A 22,254-nucleotide genomic window follows, 5' to 3' on the forward strand; every position below is an offset into this window, starting at 1 on the left:
TCAATAGCCAAGGGCACTGCCTGTATCTGAAGAAGGAAAAGTTCTCCAGAGGTGTCAAGGCTTCTTTACCGTAAGAACTATGAATCTGTGGAGTAGTCTACCTCAGAATGTGGTAACATCAGGAATAGTGGACAGTTTTAAAAATCCTTAGAGGAATTCTTAGAACTAAATAACAATAATATTTATGAAAATGTGTAGAAATCTAGGTCTCGCTCACCTTTTTCTAGACTTCACATCCTCACCCATACCTTGGTTGAACTTAATGGACTTATCTTTTTTTCCATACTAACTATGGAATTACTGTATGTAACTTTTCTAGGAGGCCTCAGAATGTCACACATGACTTTTCAGCAAAATCGGAACAATTTTGGTTTGAGCCGAATTTATTCGTACATGAATCAATTCTGCTGACCGATTTCTTAGAATTGGAAAAGACATAAATTTCAAGAAATATTTTCATCGCGAGTCATCAATATTTTATTGATGGAGGTCCAACTCCTCGTAGGCAGTGATATCACGTTTATTCGTCCCATGGCCTATGTGCAGCTTAGTCCCATTCAAGTGAATGAGCCTGGGCTGCAATGTCAAGCACAGCTCAACATAGTTGCTGGTGGGGACACCATCTTCCCTAGGACTAGATAATCTTTTTCACCATAGGATCTACTTTTTGAGGAGTCTGAGTTAGGTGATCTACTAGGTCAACTGATACAGTTACAAGGATGACACTGTTATAATTATTTGTCACTTGCATTATCATCAGCAAGCCATAAAATTATATAAATCCATACTTACATTGATTTTCGATGTATGACATTTTTAGAGACTCTAGCTATGATTTCAGTAAGCTTCTTAAAACCTGTATATGATCAAATCAGGACAGAGAAACAGTGGCTTAATATTAACTATTATAGACATCACAATATATTGATATAAATGGAGTTTTTTTTTTATGTTTGCAAATATTCGCTAATGGAATATATGAGAACACAATGACTAAACATGGTGTCTGAGCTGCAGGCAATGTGATACAGAGCAGGAGAAGCTGAGCGGATTTGTGGGAACTTGCAACTTATTCAGATAAATTCATAGTCATTCTGGGCTTTGAAGTCAAGTTGGCGGTCCTATCAGTGATTGACAGCCTCCCCTCTATGACTGTGTATACAGAGATAGCTGTCATCACTGAATATAAATGAATAGATTACAAGTTATACTGAATCTTTTCCAAGAAAACTATATATGAATCTGCTCAGCTCCCAGTGGCGTCGCCAGGGGGGGCCCAGAGGGGGCCACGGCCCCTCCTACATCAAGCTGTGCCCCCCCATGTGCCCCCCCAACTAAAATGTCCCCCATTAATTTTGGTACTAGTTGGTCTGTGCTGCGCTGCTGCGCACTGCGTAGGCACTAGGCAGCCCTACCGGACATCTTCTTCACATCTGATGATCTGATCTGACTGAGTCTCGGACTCGGTGCCGTTGCGGTCTCACTCTCTAGTCTCCACCCACCGCCGCCGCGCCGCGTCCCAAGCCCCACCCCCACCCCCGGGCCCCAGGACCTGACCAGTTGAGTCAGACTCAGTCAGACTCAGTGGCAGTGCTGTGCATAAATCAGCACGCCGCTAGTCGAGACTAGCTGATTCTGATTCATTCAAACTACTGGCAGCAGCTGCTTAAAGTGCTTCTGTCACCCCACTAAAGTCATTATTTATTTTTTTTGGCAACTTAAATTCCTTATAATGCGATATATCAATATATAGGGCTCTTACTCATTTTGGTTGGGCAGTTTCTTCAAAAAACAGACTTTTATAATATGTAAATGAGCTCTCTACCAGCAAGTAGGGCGGCTACTTTCTGGTAGCAGCCGCATCCTCCTATCATAAAGACGCCCCCTCCTCATGTTGAATGCGCTCGTCCTCTGGCTGGCCCTGTCTGCGTTCAAAATCTGGCGCCTGCGCCGTACCTGTCCTCAGTCGGCGCAGGCGCACTGAGAGGAGGACACTCGCTCGGCCGCTCCATCCTCAGTGCGCCTGCGCCGGGTGTAGATGTGACTTCATCGGCGCAGGCGCATTGAGGATGGAGCGGCCGAGCGAGCGTCCTCCTCTCAGTGCGCCTGCGCCGACTGAAGACAGGTACGGCGCAGGCACCAGATTTTGAACGCAGATAGGGCCAGTCAGAGGACGAGCGCGTTCGCTGGCCCTGTCAATCAACATGAGGAGGGGGCGTCTTTATGAAAGGAGGATGCGGCTGCTACCAGCAAGTAACCGCCCTACTTGCTGGTAGAGAGCTCATTTACATATTATAAAAGTCTGTTTTTTGAAGAAACTGCCCAACCAAAATTAGTAAGAGCATTATATATTGATATATCGCATTATAAGGAATTTAAGTTGCCCAAAAAAAAAAAAAAGACTTTAGTGGGGTGACAGAAGCCCTTTAAGCCAGCCAGGCCCAGACTAGAGACTGTGAGACAGACAGTGTGTGGCGTGGCGTGGCCCTACCCTACCCTACCCTAACCTACCGATACCGAACAGACTGGACTGAGACTGACTGAGCCTGACCTAGTGGTGAAGGTGTAGCAGGTTAACTTAATAATAATAAGGTACAACTTACAAGTAGTGACTAGTGACTGAGTGGACTGACTAAGTCTCTTTCTATTCTAACTAGAGAGATTAGATCTGACTCTGACTGAGTCTGAGAGGAGAGCTGGCTGGCGGCTGCCCCTGAATCTTCCTGATTTAAAAGTTAAAGGGGTTCTGCACTTTGATTTAACTGATGATCTATACTCTGGATAGATCATCAGCTTCTGATCGGTGGGGGTCCTTCTCACTGCCTTCTCACTGTTTACCGCCGGCCCGGTGATGTCACGAGTTACGACTAGTATCAACTAGTGTGGGCGGGGCTAAGCTCCATTCAAGTGAACAGAGCTTAGCCGCACTCAGGCTAGTTGATACTAGTCGTGATGTCAGTCAGTGGGCCGGTGGTAAACAGTGAGAAAGCCGCGGTGCTGCTCGAGAGCCGGTGCCTTCTCAAACAGCTGATCGGCGGGGGTACCGGGTGTCTGACCCCCGCCGATCAGAAGCTGATGATCTATCCAGAGGATAGATCATCAGTTAAATGAAAGTGCAGAACCCCTTTAAAGTTAATGTCAGTGCAGCCTGGATGATTACAGTGTTTACTACTTTACCGTTTAGAGAAATCATGTTCAAATGTGAGCGGTGGGGAGGGTGATCTGTGGTCTGTGGATGTTATGAGTCATTACACTGTTATAGGGGGGAGGGATCTGTGGATGATACTCTTATAGTGTTATAGGGAGGGGGATTGGGGGTCTGTGGAAGTCATGACACTGTTACGGGGGGGGGAATCTGTAGATGACACTGTTATAGGGAGGGGGATCTGTAGATGACACGGTTATGGGGGGGGGGATCTGTGCCACTCTGTGGATGACACTGTTAGGCTCCATTCAGACGTCCGGAAAAGCGGCAATGTGCGGGTCCGCATTTTTTTTCGGGAACGGAATTGCGGACCCGGAAGTGCGGGTACGCATTTCCGTATACGGCAGCACGTAGTGCTGCCCTATAGAAAGGAATGGGTCCGCAATTCCGTTACGCAAATTTCGGATGTGTGAATGGGGCCTTATAGGGAGAGGGATCCCGGTATGATACTGATATGGGGTGGATCTGTGGATGACACATAGCATAAGATGCTATAAACGGTATGTGTCATCCACAGATCCCCCCCATAGCAGTGTCATTCACAGATCCCCAGGCAGCTAGGACATGTTGAAATCTGAGTATTTGGGGTTTTTCTTCCCCATTGCGGTTTTAGGTATTGGGTAAAGTATCGCAGCATTTCTAAGCATACTTGTGTAAATGTATCGTTGTTATAGCTGCCCCCCCCCTACTTTTGTCCTGGCTCCCAGTGTGCCCCCCCCCCCCAAAATTTAAAAGCTAGAGTCGCCACTGTCAGCTCCTCCTGCTCTATAACATGCTGCCCACAGATTACACTGCATTTTCAGGGTGACAGGTTCCCTTTAATGGTTTCATAGACATGTCAACGCCTACAAAGAAGATAGTTTCTTTCATTAGACACAGACTTAGATCTGAACTAGAAACATTCTTTCAAGGGATATTCCTGTAACGATATCACTGGGGGCCCAACCAATCTTATAGTTATCCCCTATCCTAAAGAATTGTGAGCTCAGGTGTTAGGCTTGGGTAGAACGTTCCTCTGGGCAGCTCTACTCCTGCTTTGTATATAGGGAGCTACCAGCAGATACTTCTCCCCAAACCTGGCACTTATTAGAACTATGATTTCGCTAAAATGCTGTAGCACTTAAGAATAAAATACAGTTTATTGGAACCAGAGCAACCTAAAATATGCTTCCCGCAGGTATTTCAGAGAGAATGTGCTGATAAGTACTCTTTGAAGGGGTAATTTAAAACCTCGAACAAACCCTGCAAAAGCCTAAAATTAAAAAAAATTCTTATACTCACCCCTTTCTCCAACGCTGCTCTTATTCTATGTGGAGCTGGTCTGCTTCTCCTGCCGCTGCTTGTTAAACAAACTGCAGCAGAACTACGTCTGTATACAGCACATGACAACTGCAGCCAATCACTGTCCACAGTGTTAGACCAATGAGGATTATGATTGGCCACAGCAATCATATGCCCTATGCTAGCAGTTTGTAAATATGCAGCAGCAGGAGGACCAGATCAGCTCGGCAGAGACTGGCACTGGGGAAAGTGAGTATAAGGCCAGGTTTACATCACTGTTTAGTTTTCCGTTGACAGAAAAAAAAAAATCCTTTTAAGCATCCGTTATGCTCAGTATGCACATTGTGAATCCATTTTAGCCATTTCCGCCTGAGATCAGTTAATTTAGACGGAAAAAAAAAATTTTTTATTCGTCTAAAATAAATGATCTCAGGCGGAAATGGCCTAAACAGATGTGCGTACAGTGGATATAAAAAGTCTACACACTCCTGTTAAAATGTCAGGTTTCTGTGATGTAAAAAAATAAGACAAAGAAAAATAATTTTAGAACTTTTTCCACCTTTAATATGACATATAAACTGTACAACAATTGAAAAACAAACTGAAATCTTTTAGGTAGAGGGAAGAAAAAATATAAAAATAAAATAATATGGTTGCATAAGTGTGCACACCCTTAAACTAATACTTTGTTGAAGCACCGTTTGATTTTATTACAGCACTCAGTCTTTTTGGGTTTAAGTCTATCAGCATGGCACATTTTGACTTGGCAAGATTTGCCCACTCTTCTTTGCAAAAACACTCCAAATCTGTCAGATTGCGAGGGCATCTCCTGTGCACAGCCCTCTTCAGATCACCCCACAGATTTTCAATCGGATTCAGGTCTGGGCTCTGGCTGGGCCATTCCAAAACTTTAATCTTCTTCTGGTGAAGCCATTCCTTTGTTGATTTGGATGTATGCTTTGGGTCGTTGTCATGCTGAAAGATGAAGTTCCTCTTCATGTTCAGCTTTCTAGCAGAAGCCTGAAGGTTTTGTGCCAATATTGACTGGTATTTGGAACTGTTCATAATTCCCTCTAGCTTAACTAAGGCCCCAGTTCTAGCTGGGGAAAAACAGCCCCAAAGTATGATGCTGCCACCACCATGCTTCACTGTGGGTATGGTGTTCTTTTGGTGATGTGCAGTGTTGTTTTTGCGCCAAACATATATTTTGGAATTATGGCCAAAAAGTTTAACCTTGGTTTCATCAGACCATAACACCTTTTCCCACATGCTTTTGGGAGACTTCAGATGTGTTTTTGCTAAATGTAGCCTAGCTTGGATGTTTTCCTTTGTAAGAAAAGGCTTTCATCTTGCCACTCTACCCCATAGCCCAGACATATGAGGAATACGGGAGATTGTTGTCACATGTACCACACAGCCAGTACTTGCCAGATATTCCTGCAGCTCCTTTAATGTTGCTGTGGGCCTCTTTGTAGCCTCCCAGACCAGTTTTCTTCTCGTCTTTTCATAAATTTTGGAGGGACGTCCAGTTCTTGGTAATGTCACTGTTGTGCCATATTTTCTCCACTTGATGATGACTGTCTTCATTGTGTTCCATGGTATATCTAATGCCTTGGAAATTCTTTTGCGCCCTTCTCCTGACTGATGCCTTTTAACAATGAGATCCCTCTGATGCTTTGGAAGCTCTCTGTGGACCATGGCTTTTGCTGTGGGATGCGACTAAGAAAATTTCTGGAAAGACCAACTAGAGCAGCTGAACTTTATTTGGGGTTAATCAGAGGCACTTTAAATGATGGCAGGTGTATGCTGACTCCTATTTAACATGATTTTGAATGTGATTGCTTAATTCTGAACACAGCTACATCCCCAGTTATAAGAGGGTGTGCACACTTATGCAACCACATTATTTTAGTTTTTTATTGTTTTCTTCCCTCCACCTAAAAGATTTCAGTTTGTTTTTCAAATGAGTGGTACAGTTTATAGGTCACATTAAAGGTGGAAAAAGTTCTGAAATTATTTATCTTTGTCTAATTTTTTTACAGCACAAAAACCTGACATTTTAACAGGGGTGTGTAGACTTTTTATATCCACTGTAACTGAGCATAATTGATGCTTAAAATACAGGACCCGTTTTTTTGTTTATTTTTCTGTTCTTCTGATGGGTGTGAACCCGGCCTAAGATGATTTTGAATTTTAGGCTATTGCAGGGCTTGTTCGAGGATTTTAATTCTCTCAGACAACCCCTTTAACAATAACAACCTCCCATTACCAATAACATATTAAATTGTTCTCACAACTTTTTTTATGCAATCACACCATATAAGAGCTTATTCACACAATCATGTCCGTGAAAAAACGGATAGCTTCTCTGTGCATTCCATTTAATTTTTCTCTCTCATCAATAAAAAATGGCTATCCTGGTCCACCAAAATGGACCAGAATAAGAAAAAGTGTACCAGGAACATGGATCTATAAAAAAAAAATGGATGTGTGAATAGCCCCATATGACTAAGGGTCCATGTGCTTTTGTTTTTAAAAACAGATAGCACAAGGGAAAAAGTGTTGTATTCTGCAAAATTTTTAGTTTCAGCATAGTACTACAGCTAGATGTACATCACATCAAACCCTATATATGCTCAGAATGTATGCCTTTATATTGCATGTCTGCCATGTTTTCTGTTGTTTTTTTAAGCATATTTTAATGTTTTTTTTTATGATGCATATACTCAATGAAAACTATTAATGACATTGAAAATTATAAATCACCAAAAAAATTTTTAAAATATATTAGACATATAAACGTGAAAGGAATAATGTATAATTTTAATTTTCCCACTGTCAGTAATGTAAACTCACTGTACCTGATTGTTTCTGCTTTTTTTTTGGGCTGGTGCCAGGAACACTGAGATCAACGGGTTCTATGCTATCAGACATCACTTTTCCGCTGGTGTCAGGAACACTGAGATCAACTGATTCTCTGCTATTAGATGTCACTTTTCCTTCAAAAGTATCAGCATCAGCAGATACTTTATGTATTGCAACGTTCTCTGGGTTTGGAACTCCGAAGTCCATGATTCCTTGTTGAAAACCTGTAAGATGCAATTTAAAATGATTGCCATACTTGTATCTGTGATCCCTGCCACATATGCAGGTAAGGCCTCTTTCACACGACCGTATGGCTTTTCAGTGTTTTGCGGTCCGTTTTAAACGGATCCGTTGTTCCGTTTTTTTGTTTCCGTTGTGTTTCCGTTCCGTTTTTCCGTTCCGTTTTTCCGTATGGCATATACAGTATACAGTAATTTCATAGAAAAAATTGGGCTGGGCATAACATTTTCAATAAATGGTTCCGCAAAAAACGGAACGGATACGGAAGACATACGGATGCATTTCCGTATGTGTTCCGTTTTTTTGCGGAGCCATTGACTTGAATGGAGCCACGGAACGTGATTTGCGGGCAATAATAGGACATGTTCTATCTTTTAACGGAACGGAAAAACGGAATGCATACGGAGTACATTCCGTTTTTTTTGCAGAACCATTGAAATGAATGGTTCCGTATACGGAACGCAAAAAACGTCCCGCAAAACGGAAAAAAAAAAACGGTTGTGTGAAAGAGGCCTAAAAGAGATGTAGTGATATAATTATACCTGCCTGGAGGCATTAAGGGGCATCCTTACTGTGTGGAGGCATTAAGGGGCATCATTACTGTGTGGAGGCACTAAGAGGAATTCCTTATAGTGTAGCATGGATTATTACTGTGAGGTACTCTGAGGTACTAAGGGGGCATCATTAGGCATTACTGTGGAGGAACTATTACAGTGTATCACACAACATGTGCCCTATGACAGTATGTGGTAACACAAAGGGGCGCTATTACTGTGTGGGGGTACAAATACTATGTTCTGGGCACAAATGGGACACTGTTAAGGTAGGTTCACGTTTTATGCCTCCATTTGATGTATACATTAGGAAAATAAAGGATGCAAAAACAAAGCACACAACGTTCTTGTATCCTGCAGAGTCCAGTAAAGAAAAGTATATGTTATATATAATAGGATGGAAAGCAAGGAGTGAAGATGCATACTGAGAATTCTCTTCGTATATTCATGTAGAGACCATGTGTAACAGTGATCTAATGGCTGTTATTATAATTAAAGATGAGTGAATCAAATCCAACGAAGTGGAATTCGATCCGAATTTTAGGATAAATTAGATTCTCTGCAAAGCCAAATTTTCCTTGTGCTTTGTTGTAGGTAGCGAATCGATTTAACCGGAAATAGTGTAAAAAAAAAATTAAAAAAATCATACTTACCTCCTCCATTTGCTCACGTTGGGTTGATTGAAAATCTTGGCCGAAATCCCGTGCGTGGTGACGTATGATGTCACCACGCCGGTCCGCATGAGGGCACCATCTTTAAACCCATCGCGAGCAAATGGAGGCGGTAAGTATGATTAAAAAAAAAAAATTCTGTTAATTTTAAACTGGAATATTACTCTCAGATGATGTGATCATGTATAAACGCGGCATCTGAGGGGTCCAATAATGGGGAGCGGCGCTATCGCTCTCCCTGTCATTGCACTCGCTACTTATTTTAAAAATGGGCTTCGTGACGAAGTATCGTAATTCGTCATGAAGCTAATTTTTTTCTACAATTTGGCTAAGCAGTCGAATCTAATTTTGCAAAAGTTTGCTCATCTCCAATCATAATTACGCTGTTTTCAATGAACTTTATATGGTGACAGCAGGAAACACACATAACGACACCTGCTAACCTGAGCCACAATAGTGTAAAACAATACATAAACAATTACAGTGAACAAAAATATAAACGCAACACTTTCGGTTTTGCTCCCATTTTGCATGAGCTGAACTCAAATATCTGAAATATTTTCTACATACACAAAAGACTCATTACTCTGAAATATTGTTCACAAATCTGTCTAAATCTGTGTTAGTGATCACTAGTGTTGAGCGCGAATATTCCAATATCAGCACTTCGCTAATTCGCGAATATTTCAAATATAGTGTTATATATTAGTTATTTCGAATATTCGTTTTTTTTTTTTTATTGTTACCCTAGCTTTGTCCAAAAGCAGTACTTTAAAGAGAGGATTCCTAGCTCCCTGCCCGCTCAAGTCAGTGCCCGTTGCCGCCTCTATCTACTTCCCGTGCGCATGGAGCGTCCCCATCACCATGGGAACGCCTCCATGCTAAAATGTGCTGTCGGATGTGAGAATCAAGTTGCATTCGCAATGCGAATAATATAACTTGAATAAATCGCATAACGATTTCAACTTGTACCTGGTTTACAATGGTTGGCTTTCTTGAATTAGCGAAGATGGAGAATATTTCGTTTTGACTAATAAATATATTCGTCATCCTCACTAATTTAAAGTAATTTAGTAAACCAGGTCTAAGTTGAAATCGCAATGCGATTAATTCTAGTTATATTAATCAAATTGCGATTTTAACTTGTAGCTGCTGCTGGGTCTCTAATGGAATGGGTCAGCTTGCTAGAATTAACGAAGTTAACGAATATGGAATCTAGCAGTGCTAATTTGTAATCGCAATGCGATAATATTTGCTATTATTATTAACCGCATTGCGAATCCAACTTTTATAATCCACTATTCTTAGATATAGTACTATATTCGTTATATCCGACCGTTAATTCTCCCAATAACACCATTATCAAAATCGCCTAAGTTGTAATGGCAAGTTGTCATTATCGCGTAATGCGATAGTAACTTTAATACGGTGTTATGCTAACTTTTGTGGAGGATTTTAATGCTGTATTGGGACAACATAGGAAGATATATCGCTTTAATTGATAATTACGTAGTTGTCATTATCGCGTAATGCGATAACTTAAATTGAGGAAGATGTAGAATACTTCGCTATCTTCGTTCATATAGAATACTTCACTATCTTCGTTGATGTAGAATACTTCGCTATCTTCGTTGATGTAGAATACTTCGCTATCTTCGTTGATGTAGAATACTTCGCTATCTTGATTCTTTTATTAACAAAGACATAGAATATAGCACTATATTCATGTTAAATCTAGATCTCTAAGACTAAAGAATAGGAAAGTTGCCCTATTATTAAGTTATAAGGCAATTAGAAGTTATAATTTTTAACTTCTAATTCTAAGCTTAAAAATCGCAATATGCGAATGATTAAATCGCATATTAATCGCGATAAATACAATAATGACGAATATTCGATTTCGACGAATATAAGACGAATATTCACGAAATATCGCGAAATCAAATATTGCACCTCCCGCTCAACACTAGTGATCACTTTTCCTTTGCCGAGATAATCCATCCCATCTCACAGGTGTGGCATATCAAGGTGCTAATTAGACAGCATGAATATTGCACAGGTGTGCCTTAGACTGCCCACAATAAAATATCACTCAGAAATGTGCACAGTTTTGCCTTACTGGGATGGGGGGGTCAGAAAACCAGTCAGTATCTGGTGTGGCCACCATTTGCCTCACGCAGTGCAACACATCTCCGTCGCATAGAGTTGATCAGGTTGTTGATTGTGGCCTGTGGAATGTTGGTCCACTCCTCTTCAATAGCTGTGCGAAGTTGCAGAATATTGTCAGGAACTGGAACACTCTGTCGTATACGCCGATCCAGAGCATCCCAAACATGCTCAATGGGTGACATGTCCGGTGAGTATGCTGGCCATGCAAGAATTGGGATGTTTTCAGCTTCCAGGAATTGTGTACAGATTCTAGCAATATGGGGCCGTGCATTATCACGCTGCAACATGAGGTGATGGTCGTGGATGAATGGCACAACAATGGGCCTCAGGATCTCGTCACAGTATCTCTGTGCATTCAAAATGCATTCAATAAAATGCACCCGTGTTTGTTGTCCATAACATACGCCTGCCCATACCATAACCCCACCGCCACCATGGGCCACTCGATCTACAACGTTGACGTCAGCAAACCGCTCACCCACATGGCGCCACACACGCTGTCTACCATCTGCCCTGAACAGTGAAAACTGGGATTCATCCGTGAAAAGAACGCCTCTCCAACGTGCCAGACGCCATCGAATGTGAGCATTTGCCCACTCAAGTCGGTTACGACGACGGACTGCAGTCAGGTCCAGCCCCCGATGAGGACGACGAGCATGCAGATGAGCTTCCCTGAGATGGTTTCTGACAGTTTGTGCAGAAATTCTTTGGTTATGCAAACCGATTGTTGCTGCAGATGTCCAGGTGGCTGGTCTCAGACGATCATGGAGGTGAATATTCTGGATGTGGAGGTCCTGGGCTGGTGTGGTTACACGTGGTCTGCGGTTGTGAGGCCGGTTGGATGTACTGCCAAATTCTCTGAAATGCCTTTGGAGATGGCTTATGGTAGAGAAATGAACATTCATTGCACGGGCAACAGCTCTGGTAGACATTCCTGCAGTCAGCATGCCAATTGCCTGCTGTCTCAAACATCTGTGACATTGTGCTGTGTGATCCAACTGCACATTTCAGAGTGATATTTTATTGTGGGCGGTCAAAGGCACACCTGTGCAATATTCATGCTGTCTAATCAGCACCTTGATATGCCACACCTGTGAGGTGGGATGGATTATCTCGGCAAAGGAGAAGTGCTCACTAACACAGATTTAGACAGATTTGTGAACAATATTTAAGAGTAATGGGTCTTTTGTGTATGTAGAATATGTTTCAGATCTTTGAGTTCAGCTCATGCAAAATGGGAGCAAAACCGAAAGTGTTGCGTTTATATTTTTGTTCAGTGTATATAAAATAATGAAATAAGCAATTTTACCTTGGCCAGGGTATTTAGATGGACATGAAGCTACAGTAGGTTAGCACACCAGGAGAAGAAAAACCTAGCCATGATTTTGAATAATGAATCTCAGCAATGTACAGGCAGCAAGTTATATCCTAGCTTTTTACATTTAGGAGTCCAGTGGGTGGTTTTATCAGTGACTGACAGCTATTAGGCTACTTTCACACTAGCGTTTTAGTTTTCCGGTATTGAGATCCGTCATAGGGGCTCAATATCGGAAAAAACGCTTCAGTTTTGTCCCCATTCATTGACAATGGGGACAAAACTGAACTGAACGGAATGCTCCAAAATGCATTCCATTTCGTTTAGTTGCGTTTCTGTCTTGCTGGGATGCAGAGCAAGACAAATCCGGCATGACCCCAATGCAAGTCAATGGGGACGGATCCGTTTTCTCTGCCACAATCTGCCACAATAGAAAATTTATCCGTCCCCCATTGACTTTCAATGAAGTTCATGACGGATCCGTCTTGGCTATGTTAAAAATAATACAACCGGATCCGTTCATAATGGATGTAGATGGTTGTATTAACAGTAACGGAAGCGTTTTTGCTGAACACTGCCGGATCCAGGAAAAACGCTAGTGTGAAAGTAGCCTTACTCTATGCACAGCCATACAGGGAAGGCTGCAAATCACTGAGTAGGTTTTCTCTTCACATGTCTGGTGATCTGGTTCAGTTCCCCTCTGGCGTGAAGTAGAAAAGTGCCTTAGGGGAACTGAAGCCAGGACTGATCCGATTGTTTTCTATGAGATCATTATAACATATCTGGTGCATCAATTGTGATGCTGGATACCAATGCCAAATAGCTCTGTGAAGAAAAATACTGCATGCTTAGTTTTTCTGTCTGTCTATCAGTGTACAGACGCCAGATCTATGCACTAAAGTGTGTACACATATGTCAGTTGACATATGTGAAACGGGCCTAGAGCCTGAATCAGAAATGAATCAGAAAAAAGTTACACTGAATCTTTTCTACAAAACAAATTAATTTTATTCCTTATTGTACACGATCACAGTTATCTTTTTTCTTGCGCGCTTCATATTTTTAAAATCACAATTTTGAATAACAAATATTACAATCTAGAGATTAAATTGGACTGCTTAGTAAAATAAGAACGTGACAGTCGTGGCCCCTTGACAGAGTGGGAAGGCTGCCAGCAGCACGAGCAGTAATGCACACAGCGATATACAGTCAGGTCCATAAATATTGGGACATCGACACAATTCTAAAATTTTTGGCTCTATACACCACCACAATGAATTTGAAATGAAACAAACAAGATGTGCCTTAACTGCAGACTGTCAGCTTTAATTCTGAGGGTATTTACATCCAAATTTAGGTGAACGGTGTAGGAATTACAACAGTTTGTATATGTGCCTCCTACTTGTTAAGGAACCAAAAGTAATGAGACATAATAATAATCATAAATCAAACTTTCACTTTTTAATACTTGGTTGCAAATCCTTTGTAGTCAATTACAGCCTGAAGTCTGGAACGCATAGACATCACCAGACGCTGGGTTTCATCCCTGGTGATGCTCTGCCAGGCCTCTACTGCAACTGTCTTCAGTTCCTGTTTGTTCTTGGGGCATTTTCCCTTCAGTTTTGTCTTCAGCAAGTGAAATGCATGCACAATCGGACTCATCAGGTGATTGACTTGGCCATTGCATATCATTTCACTTCTTTCCCTTAAAAAAAACTCTTTGGTTGCTTTTGCAGTATGCTTTGGGTCATTGTCCATCTGCACTGTGAAGCGCCGTCCAATGAGTTCTGAAGCATTTGGCTGAATATGAGCAGATAATATTGTCCGAAACACTTCAGAATTCATTCTGCTGCTTTTGTCAGCAGTCACATTATCAATAAATACAAGAGAACCAGTTTCATTGGCAGCCTTACATGCCCACGCCATGACACTACCACCACCATGCTTCACTGATGAGGTGGTATGCTTAGGATCATGAGAAGTTCCTTTCCTTCTCAATACTCTTTTCTTCCCATCCCTCTGGTACAAGTTGATCTTGGTCTCATCTGTCCATAGGATGTTGTTCCAGAACTGTGGAGGCTTTTTTAGATGTCGTTTGGCAAACTCTCATCTGGCCTTGCTGTTTTTGAGGCTCACCAATGGTTTACATGTTGTGGTGAACCCTCTGTATTCACTCTGGTGAAGTCTTCTCTTGATTGTTGACTTTGACACACATACACCTACCTCCTGGAGAGTGTTCTTGATCTGGCCAACTGTTGTGAAGGGTGTTTTCTTCACCAGGGAAAGAATTCTTCGGTCATCCACCACAGTTGTTTTCCGTGGTCTTCCGGGTCTTTTGGTGTTGCTGAGCTCACCGATGCGTTCGTTCTTTTTAAGAATGTTCCAAACAGTTGTTTTGGCCACGCCTAATGTTTTTGCTATCTCTCTGATGGGGTTGTTTTGTTTTTTCAGCCTAATGATGGCTTGCTTCACTGATAGTGACAGCTCTTTGGATCTCATCTTGAGAGTTGACAGCAACAGATTCCAAATGCAAATAGCACACTTGAAATAAACTCCAGACCTTTTATCTGCTCATTGTAATTGGGATAATGAGGGAATAACACACACCTAGCCATGGAACAGCTGAGAAGCCAATTGTCCCATTACTTCTGGTTCCTTAACAAGTGGGAGGCACATATGCAAACTGTTGTAATTCCTACACCGTTCACGTGATTTGGATGTAAATACCCTCAAATTAAAGCTGACAGTCTGCAATTAAAGCACATATTGTTTGCTTCATTTAAAATCCATTGTGGTGGTGTATAGAGACAAAAATGTTAGAATTGTGTCGATGTCCCAATATTTATGGACCTGGCTGTATAACACCTGATAGTCGAAATAGTATTAGTCAGGCACTCATCAACTGGCACGACACAGATATGTATATAAAAGAATTATGCGTTTATTAGTAACAGTATATAGAAGAATATAAAAAATATAGTATATAAAAATATAGTATATAAAAAGGGGGGTATGTGGATAAAAAAGTGTAAAAAAAAATAAAACATAGATATCAATAGGTAAAAATTGGATATTTCATGATGGCATGAAATATAGTATTATATTGAAAATAAACAACAGCCCCTGGTTGGGTGGCTATCTCTTCTTGTAAAAAGATGTTCACAAAACAAGAGTTGCAGAAATATCTATATATAGAGGCAATGTATTCCCATTAAACGTTGATTAGGTGGTGCCAAATGGTATGTGCCACAAATGTTCTAGTTCATCGCAGATAAGTTAATTTGTAGCAAGTAAAACAGTATCTTGAACAGTTTGTGTTAAAGCAGCAGCACACAAAGCACAGTGGTTAGTGTCCTAGATGTAGAAAATTGCTGAACAATTGCTATTGGAACAATCGCAAGTGAAAGCGATGATTATTAGCTTGCAATCTGTGGATCTGCTTGTGCCTACAATTGTTTGTAGTTTTCCACTAGACGATGGCAAGTTGTCCCGTAAATGTATTACATATGGTAACTGACAGTTTGTGGGTGATGTGCAGTTGAAGGCGATTCCGGTGGCGTCCCACCTGGTAATCGTGATTCACTCACCCTACTTGTCCTCGGCCTCCGAGTGATGTTGCGGGGGTAGATCGACGATACTGGCTGCGGTCCACTGGCCTGTACCTGGGCGTCTCGCGAGAAGTGCTCCCGGTCACGTGATGTGAATCCGATTGATTGGCCTGTGGGTTGGCGTCTCACGTGATGTTGTCCCGGTCACATGTGGAGAGTCTGCTGTTTTTCAAAATAACTTTTATAAGGTGATCATACCTCTCCCGCTGCAATATATTGAGGTCCGGAACCAACGTGTTGTGCAAATAGGATGAAGTGGGTTTTTAGTGGGTAGTCATTAGATGCTTGTTTTCAGACGCGTTTCGAGGTAGCAACCTCTTCCTCAGTGACTGTAATGTGTACTGTCTGACTCTCCACTTTTATACCCACTCCTGACTTGATCCACTAAAAACCCAGAAAAAGTGAAAAGGGTCCCAAAGATTCAAATGGCCTGGTATAAGGACCGAAATGGAGTAATGTTATAAAACTTCTGAAGCAATGTTAGATGGGATAATATTTCTAATACACATCTACGCATCTTTTTCTTTTACCTTTTTGTTAATTTGTCGAGTTGCTTTCATTTTCTATAAAAACGCAGCTGCGTTTTTGAAGCGGTTCTCCTGCGTTTTTTATATGCTGGTGCGTTTTTATCATATTTCTTTGCCTTTAGAGTATAGTTGTCCTGCCTATGGCTAGAAAGTGTATATGATTCGAACAAATAATAAAAAGTAATAAAAAATGGTAAAGGGTAAAGTGTTAAAAAATGATGTCTTCCGGAAGAAGCCAGGTTGCTGGCGAAAAGGCGTTGGGACAAGGAGACTGAGGGACCGGCGCACAGGGACCGGCGCACCAATACTGAGTATTTTTTCTGAGCTTGTCTTTATTTTCAACACTGCCTATATATATTCTCATTGGATCCAACCATCCAGAGTTATCTTTTCTTTTCTTTTTCTGGCTTTGTTGTGACGCTCTTTACTAACTTATGTGAGCCCATGTGTGTCGATCCCCCGGTCCTCCTCGGGTCTTTCCTCACTATAACATACCTATTTACTGCTGTTTTTATGACAATGTGATTGTGTTTATTTAATAAAGAGAATTTTTGTACTTATAATTGGAGCCGTAGTTCTATTATTTGGGTATCGAATTTTGCAAAATATATTATTAGCGCAACCTGCGCTAAATTGCGTGCAATTGTTTGGCCGCTGCTCACAGTGACACAACCTATGCTACATCTGTTGTGTTACATTTGCGCATCCTAAATATCTGTGACATTGAGCGCAATTGTTTGGCCGCTGCTGACAGTGACATTACCTGCGCTACATCTCCTGTATAACGTTTGCGCATCCTAAATATCTGTCACAGATGATGTTGCAGAAAGCTGGAACTTATAAATAAACATCCGACTGGCTTGATCCCAAACTAAGGAGCATATGGGTGAGCCCTATAAAGCCCCTAGAGCTCTCCCTGACTGCTATGCCCATGTAAAGATCTTTATGGTAGACGATTGCATGCCCACGTACCTTATCCTATGTGACAACTGAAAACCCTATAATAGTGAGGGGACATGACCACCGGCTCCCGGCACTTAATACGGACGGAGTCAGGGTCACCTACAATCAAGCCAGCAAGGAAACACAAATAAAGGAAAAAGACTTATCTTGAGGAATCAGCAGCAGCAGCCCCAGCAGTGAACACAATCCAGGAAGTAGTATAAACCATAAAGTGAGGCAGTATGGGAGGGAATATAAAGGGAGGCAATTAGTGTAAATAGGTGACAGCTGGGAGAAGGAAAGGAGATGACAAAGTGAAACCAAAACAAAGAACATCATGCAAGAGGTACAGAAGAACGTCTGCCAGACCTTCTCAGAGAGCTGGCGATGACAGTACCCCTCCCTCTACGGGTGGACTCCGGACACTCAGAGCCCATCTTCTCAGGATGAGACCTATGGAAAGCCCTGATGAGACGAGTGGCCTTAATGTCCGCCACTGGGACCCACATCCTCTCCTCAGGGCCATAACCCTCCCAATGAACGAGGTACTGGAGAGAACCGTGGATAATGCGAGAATCCACAATCTTAGAGACCTGAAATTCAAGATTACCATCAACAACAATTGGAGGAGGAGGCAAAGAGGAGGGTACAGTGGGTTGGACATAAGGTTTTAATAGGGACCTGTGAAAAACATTATGGATCTTCCAAGTCTGAGGAAGATCAAGACGGAAGGCAACGGGATTGATGATGGACAAGATCTTGTAAGGCCCAATAAACTTAGGACCCAACTTCCAGGAGAGAACCTTCAGTTTGATATTCTTTGTAGACAACCACACCAGATCACCCACATTCAGGTCCGGACCAGGCACACGTCTCTTATCCGCCACATGCTTATATCTCTCACTCATCCTCTTCAGATTACCCTGAATCTTTTGCCAAATAAATGACAAAGACGAGGAAAATCTCTCCTCATCAGGTAAACCAGAAGACCCCTCTACAGAGAATGGCCCAAACTGCGGATGAAACCCATATGCACCAAAAAAGAGGACTCCTGGCGACGGTTATTTAAAGCAAACTCAGCAAGGGACAAAAAAAGAACACCAATCCTCCTGATTCTCTGCCACAAAACAGTGCAGATATGTCTCCAGATTCTGATTGACGCGTTCGGTCTGACCATTCGACTGCGGGTGAAAAGCAGAATAGAACGACAACCGAACCCCCAATCGAGAACAGAAGGCCTTCCAGAATCTGGAAACAAATTGCGTGCCCCTATCAGAAACGATGTCTGAAGGAATGCCATGCAATTTAACAATGTGATCAACAAATGCTTGCGCCAGCGTCTTAGCATTGGGTAACCCAGGAAAGGGAATGAAATGCGCCATTTTGCTAAAACGGTCCACTACTACCAGAATCACAGTCTTCCCCGAGGAACGAGGCAGGTCCATAATGAAGTCCATGGACAGATGCGTCTAAGGAAGGGAAGGGAGGAATGGGTAACGGGAGGAGAGAACCCGATGGCCGTGAATGAGGGACCTTGGCACGAGCGCAGGTCTCGCAGGCTGCCACAAAACCCTCAACCGTCTTACAAAGAGCCAGCCACCAGAATCTCTGAGCAATGAGATCCACTGTGGCTCTACTCCCCGGGTGCCCAGCAAGGACAGTATCGTGGTGCTCCTTAAAAACCTTGTGTCGTAAAGCGAGAGGCACAAACAACCTCCCAGGAGGACAAAGATCAGGTGCCTCTGCCTGGGCTGCCTGAACCTCTGCCTCCAAATCAGGATAAAGAGCAGAGACGACCACCCCTTCAGCCAAAATGGGACCCGGGTCTTCAAAGTTCCTCCCTCCCGAAAAACAACGTGACAGGGCATCCGCCTTCACATTTTTAATCCCAGGGGGGAACGTAACAACAAAATTAAATCTAGAAAACAACAAAGACCATCTGGCCTGTCTCGGGTTCAAACGCTTGGCCGATTCCAAGTAGGCCAGATTCTTATGGTCTGTAAACACGGTAATAGGGTGTCTGGCTCCCTCTAACCAATGGTGCCATTCCTCAAAAGCTAATTTGATGGCCAACAACTCCCTATCTCCCACATCGTAATTTCTCTCTGCAGAGGAGAGTTTCATTGAGAAAAAGGCACACGGTCGCCATTTGGCCGGAGAGAGACCCCGAGATAAGACCGCACCCACACCCACCTCAGAAGCATCCACCTCAACAATAAAAGGTAGAGAGACATCAGGTTGTACCAAAATGGGAGCGGAAGAAAAACTCTCTTTGATAGTAGAAAAGTCTTTAAGCGCATCTACCGACCACAAAGAAAAATCTACCCCCTTTTTAGTCATATCAGTGAGTGGCTTAACAACAGAGGAATAATTCAAAATGAACTTTCTGTAATAATTGGCAAAACCCAAAAACCGCATCAGCGCCTTCTGATTCTCAGGAAGCTCCCAATCAAGCACAGCGCAGACCTTCTCAGGGTCCATGTGAAAACCAGAAGCGGAGAGAAGAAAACCAAGAAATTTAATCTCCGGAACCGCAAACACACATTTTTCCAGTTTAGCTTACAATTTATTCTCCCGCAGAATCAGCAGGACCTGACGTAGGTGGTCTCGATGAGTCTTGAAATCAGGAGAAAAAATCAAAATGTCATCTAGATACACCAGTACAAATTTCCCCATTAAATGATAAAAAATGATGTTCACAAAATGTTGGAAGACGGCCGGAGCATTCATCAAACCAAAGGGCATAACCAAATTCTCGAAATGACCCTCAGGGGTATTGAAGGCCGTCTTCCATTCGTCCCCTTCCCTGACCCTGACTAGGTTGTATGCTCCTCTTAAATCCAACTTAGAAAAAACCTTAGCCCCAACAATCTGGTTAAACAGGTCCGGGATCAGAGGAAGCGGATATGGGTCACGAATCGTGATACGGTTCAGCTCCCTGAAATCCAGACAAGGTCTTAAAGAACCATCTTTTTTCTTAACAAAAAAAAAAACAGCGGCAACAGGTGACTTCGAGGGTTGGATGTGTCCCTTTCTCAGGCTCTCAGAGATATAAGTACGCATAGCGACTCTTTCAGGTTGGGAGAGATTGTATAAACGTGATTTTGACAGTTTGGCGCCTGGGATGAGATTAATAGGGCAGTCGTACTCTCGGTGAGGGGGCAACTCCTGGACACCACTTTCGGAAAACACATCCGAAAATTCAGAGAGAAAAAATGGCACAGTCTTGGTAGAAACCTCTGAAATAGACGCTCCTCATCACCAGAGGAATGGGGAAGTAGGCGAAAAGCGAACAAAATTCTCACTACCCCCGGAGAACGTATCAGGAAGCGAGATCTTAGGATCTCAGAACAAACTCCATGAACGCCAGCAGAACCGGTCACCTGAAACTGAGACACAGTTTTACGGAGATCTGCTACCTCCAGTGAAAGACCCTGCATGCGGTCAATCAAGGCTGAAACCGGATCCATGCTTAAGACGGTTATGGCGATTTATAATGTTACGGATGATGTTGCAGAAAGCTGGAACTTATAAATAACGTTTGCGCATCCTAAATATCTGTGACATTCAGTCTAATTTATTTGCGCATACACTTACAAAACCTGCGCTACTGTACGTGTGACATACTTGCAAGCATATATACTATTTAATATGCTCAAGGCGAGCAGTAAGGGACAGGGAAGTGGACGTGCTGCTGATGGTGCACGCAGAGGCCCTAGCCCTGGGCGCGGTGAAACTGTGCCTGCTGCAAGAGCACAAGAAACACACTATCCACGATACGTAGCTACATGTCCCAGTTTGCAGGGCGGCGCAGGACACCACTCTCGAAGTCACACCAGTACAACCAGGTGGTCGGTTAGATTGCAGCAGATAATGCTTCCAGTCGGTTAAGCACCACCCTGTCTTCCACAAAGTCCAGTCTCAGCAGCCAAGAGTCTGGTCAACAGAATCCTCACCCTGATCCTCCTTCCTCCCACCATGCAGAATCTTGGCACAAACAAGTGATCTCACACTCGGATATTCCGAGGAGCTCTTTTCATCGCCATTCCTTGATTTGGGCCTCTCACCAAGCCCGCTTGAAGAGGGACATGAGGAGATGTTGTGCACTGATTCCCAAACTCTTGAGCATCCACAGTCAGAAGAAGATGATGGTGGGGAACGGCAATTAGTGTTTCACGAGGTGGATGATGATGAGACACAGTTGGCAATAAGTCAATGGCAATTACTGTCTCAAGAGGTTGATGATGAGCATGAGACACAGTTGTCAATCACTGAGGTTGTGGTTAGATCAACAAATCAGGAGGATGACCAGAGTGAGAAAGTGGAAGAGTAGGTGGTGGACTATGAAATCACTGACCCAACCTGGGAAGGTGGCAAACCAAGCGAGGACAGCGGTACATAGGGGGAGGGATCTGCAGCACCACAACAGGCTGGAAGAGGCAGTGGGGTGGCAAAAGGGAGAATGCGGGCCACACCAAACAAGCCCCGCAACTGTTCCCCGGAGCACCCTCTTTCGGAAACCTCCCTTGCCAAGGGGTAGGTGTTCCGCAGTCTGGCGCTTTTTCGAGGACAATGCAGACGATAAAAGAATTGTCATTTGCAACCTGTGCAGTACCAAAATGAGCAGGGACATGAACACTAGCAACCTCAACACCGCCAGCATGATCCACCACATGGCATCAAAGCACCCTAATAGGTGGGCCGAACGCCTGGGTCCACAATCAGTGTCTGCTGGTCACACCACTGCCTCCTCCTCCCCGTGTTACGTGCCAATCCCCTGTCCAAGACGCAGGCCCGGATGCCTCCCACCCTGCACCTGGACCTTCACAAGCACCATCAGCTAGCACATCCACTTCTGTGTCCCAGTGCAGCATACA

At 43.0% G+C, this 22,254-nt stretch overlaps 1 protein-coding gene across 3 annotated transcripts in view; it reads right to left on the reverse strand.

Annotated features, from left to right (window-relative positions):
- DDX60 (DExD/H-box helicase 60) overlaps positions 1–22,254 on the reverse strand; it is a 460,164-nt gene that overhangs the window by 421,551 nt on the left and 16,359 nt on the right. For all 3 annotated transcript variants that reach the window (XM_040418645.1, XM_040418646.1, XM_040418644.1), the window contains exons 2-3: positions 7,348–7,575; positions 793–856 (exon numbers count right to left, since the gene is read on the reverse strand). In XM_040418645.1, the coding sequence (XP_040274579.1) occupies positions 793–856; positions 7,348–7,558 (275 nt within the window). In that variant the 5' untranslated portion in view covers positions 7,559–7,575. The remainder of the gene's footprint in view (positions 1–792; positions 857–7,347; positions 7,576–22,254) is intronic.

This window comes from Bufo bufo, chromosome 2 (genome assembly GCF_905171765.1).
Source record: "Bufo bufo chromosome 2, aBufBuf1.1, whole genome shotgun sequence".
Classification (NCBI taxonomy): Eukaryota; Metazoa; Chordata; class Amphibia; order Anura; family Bufonidae; genus Bufo; species Bufo bufo.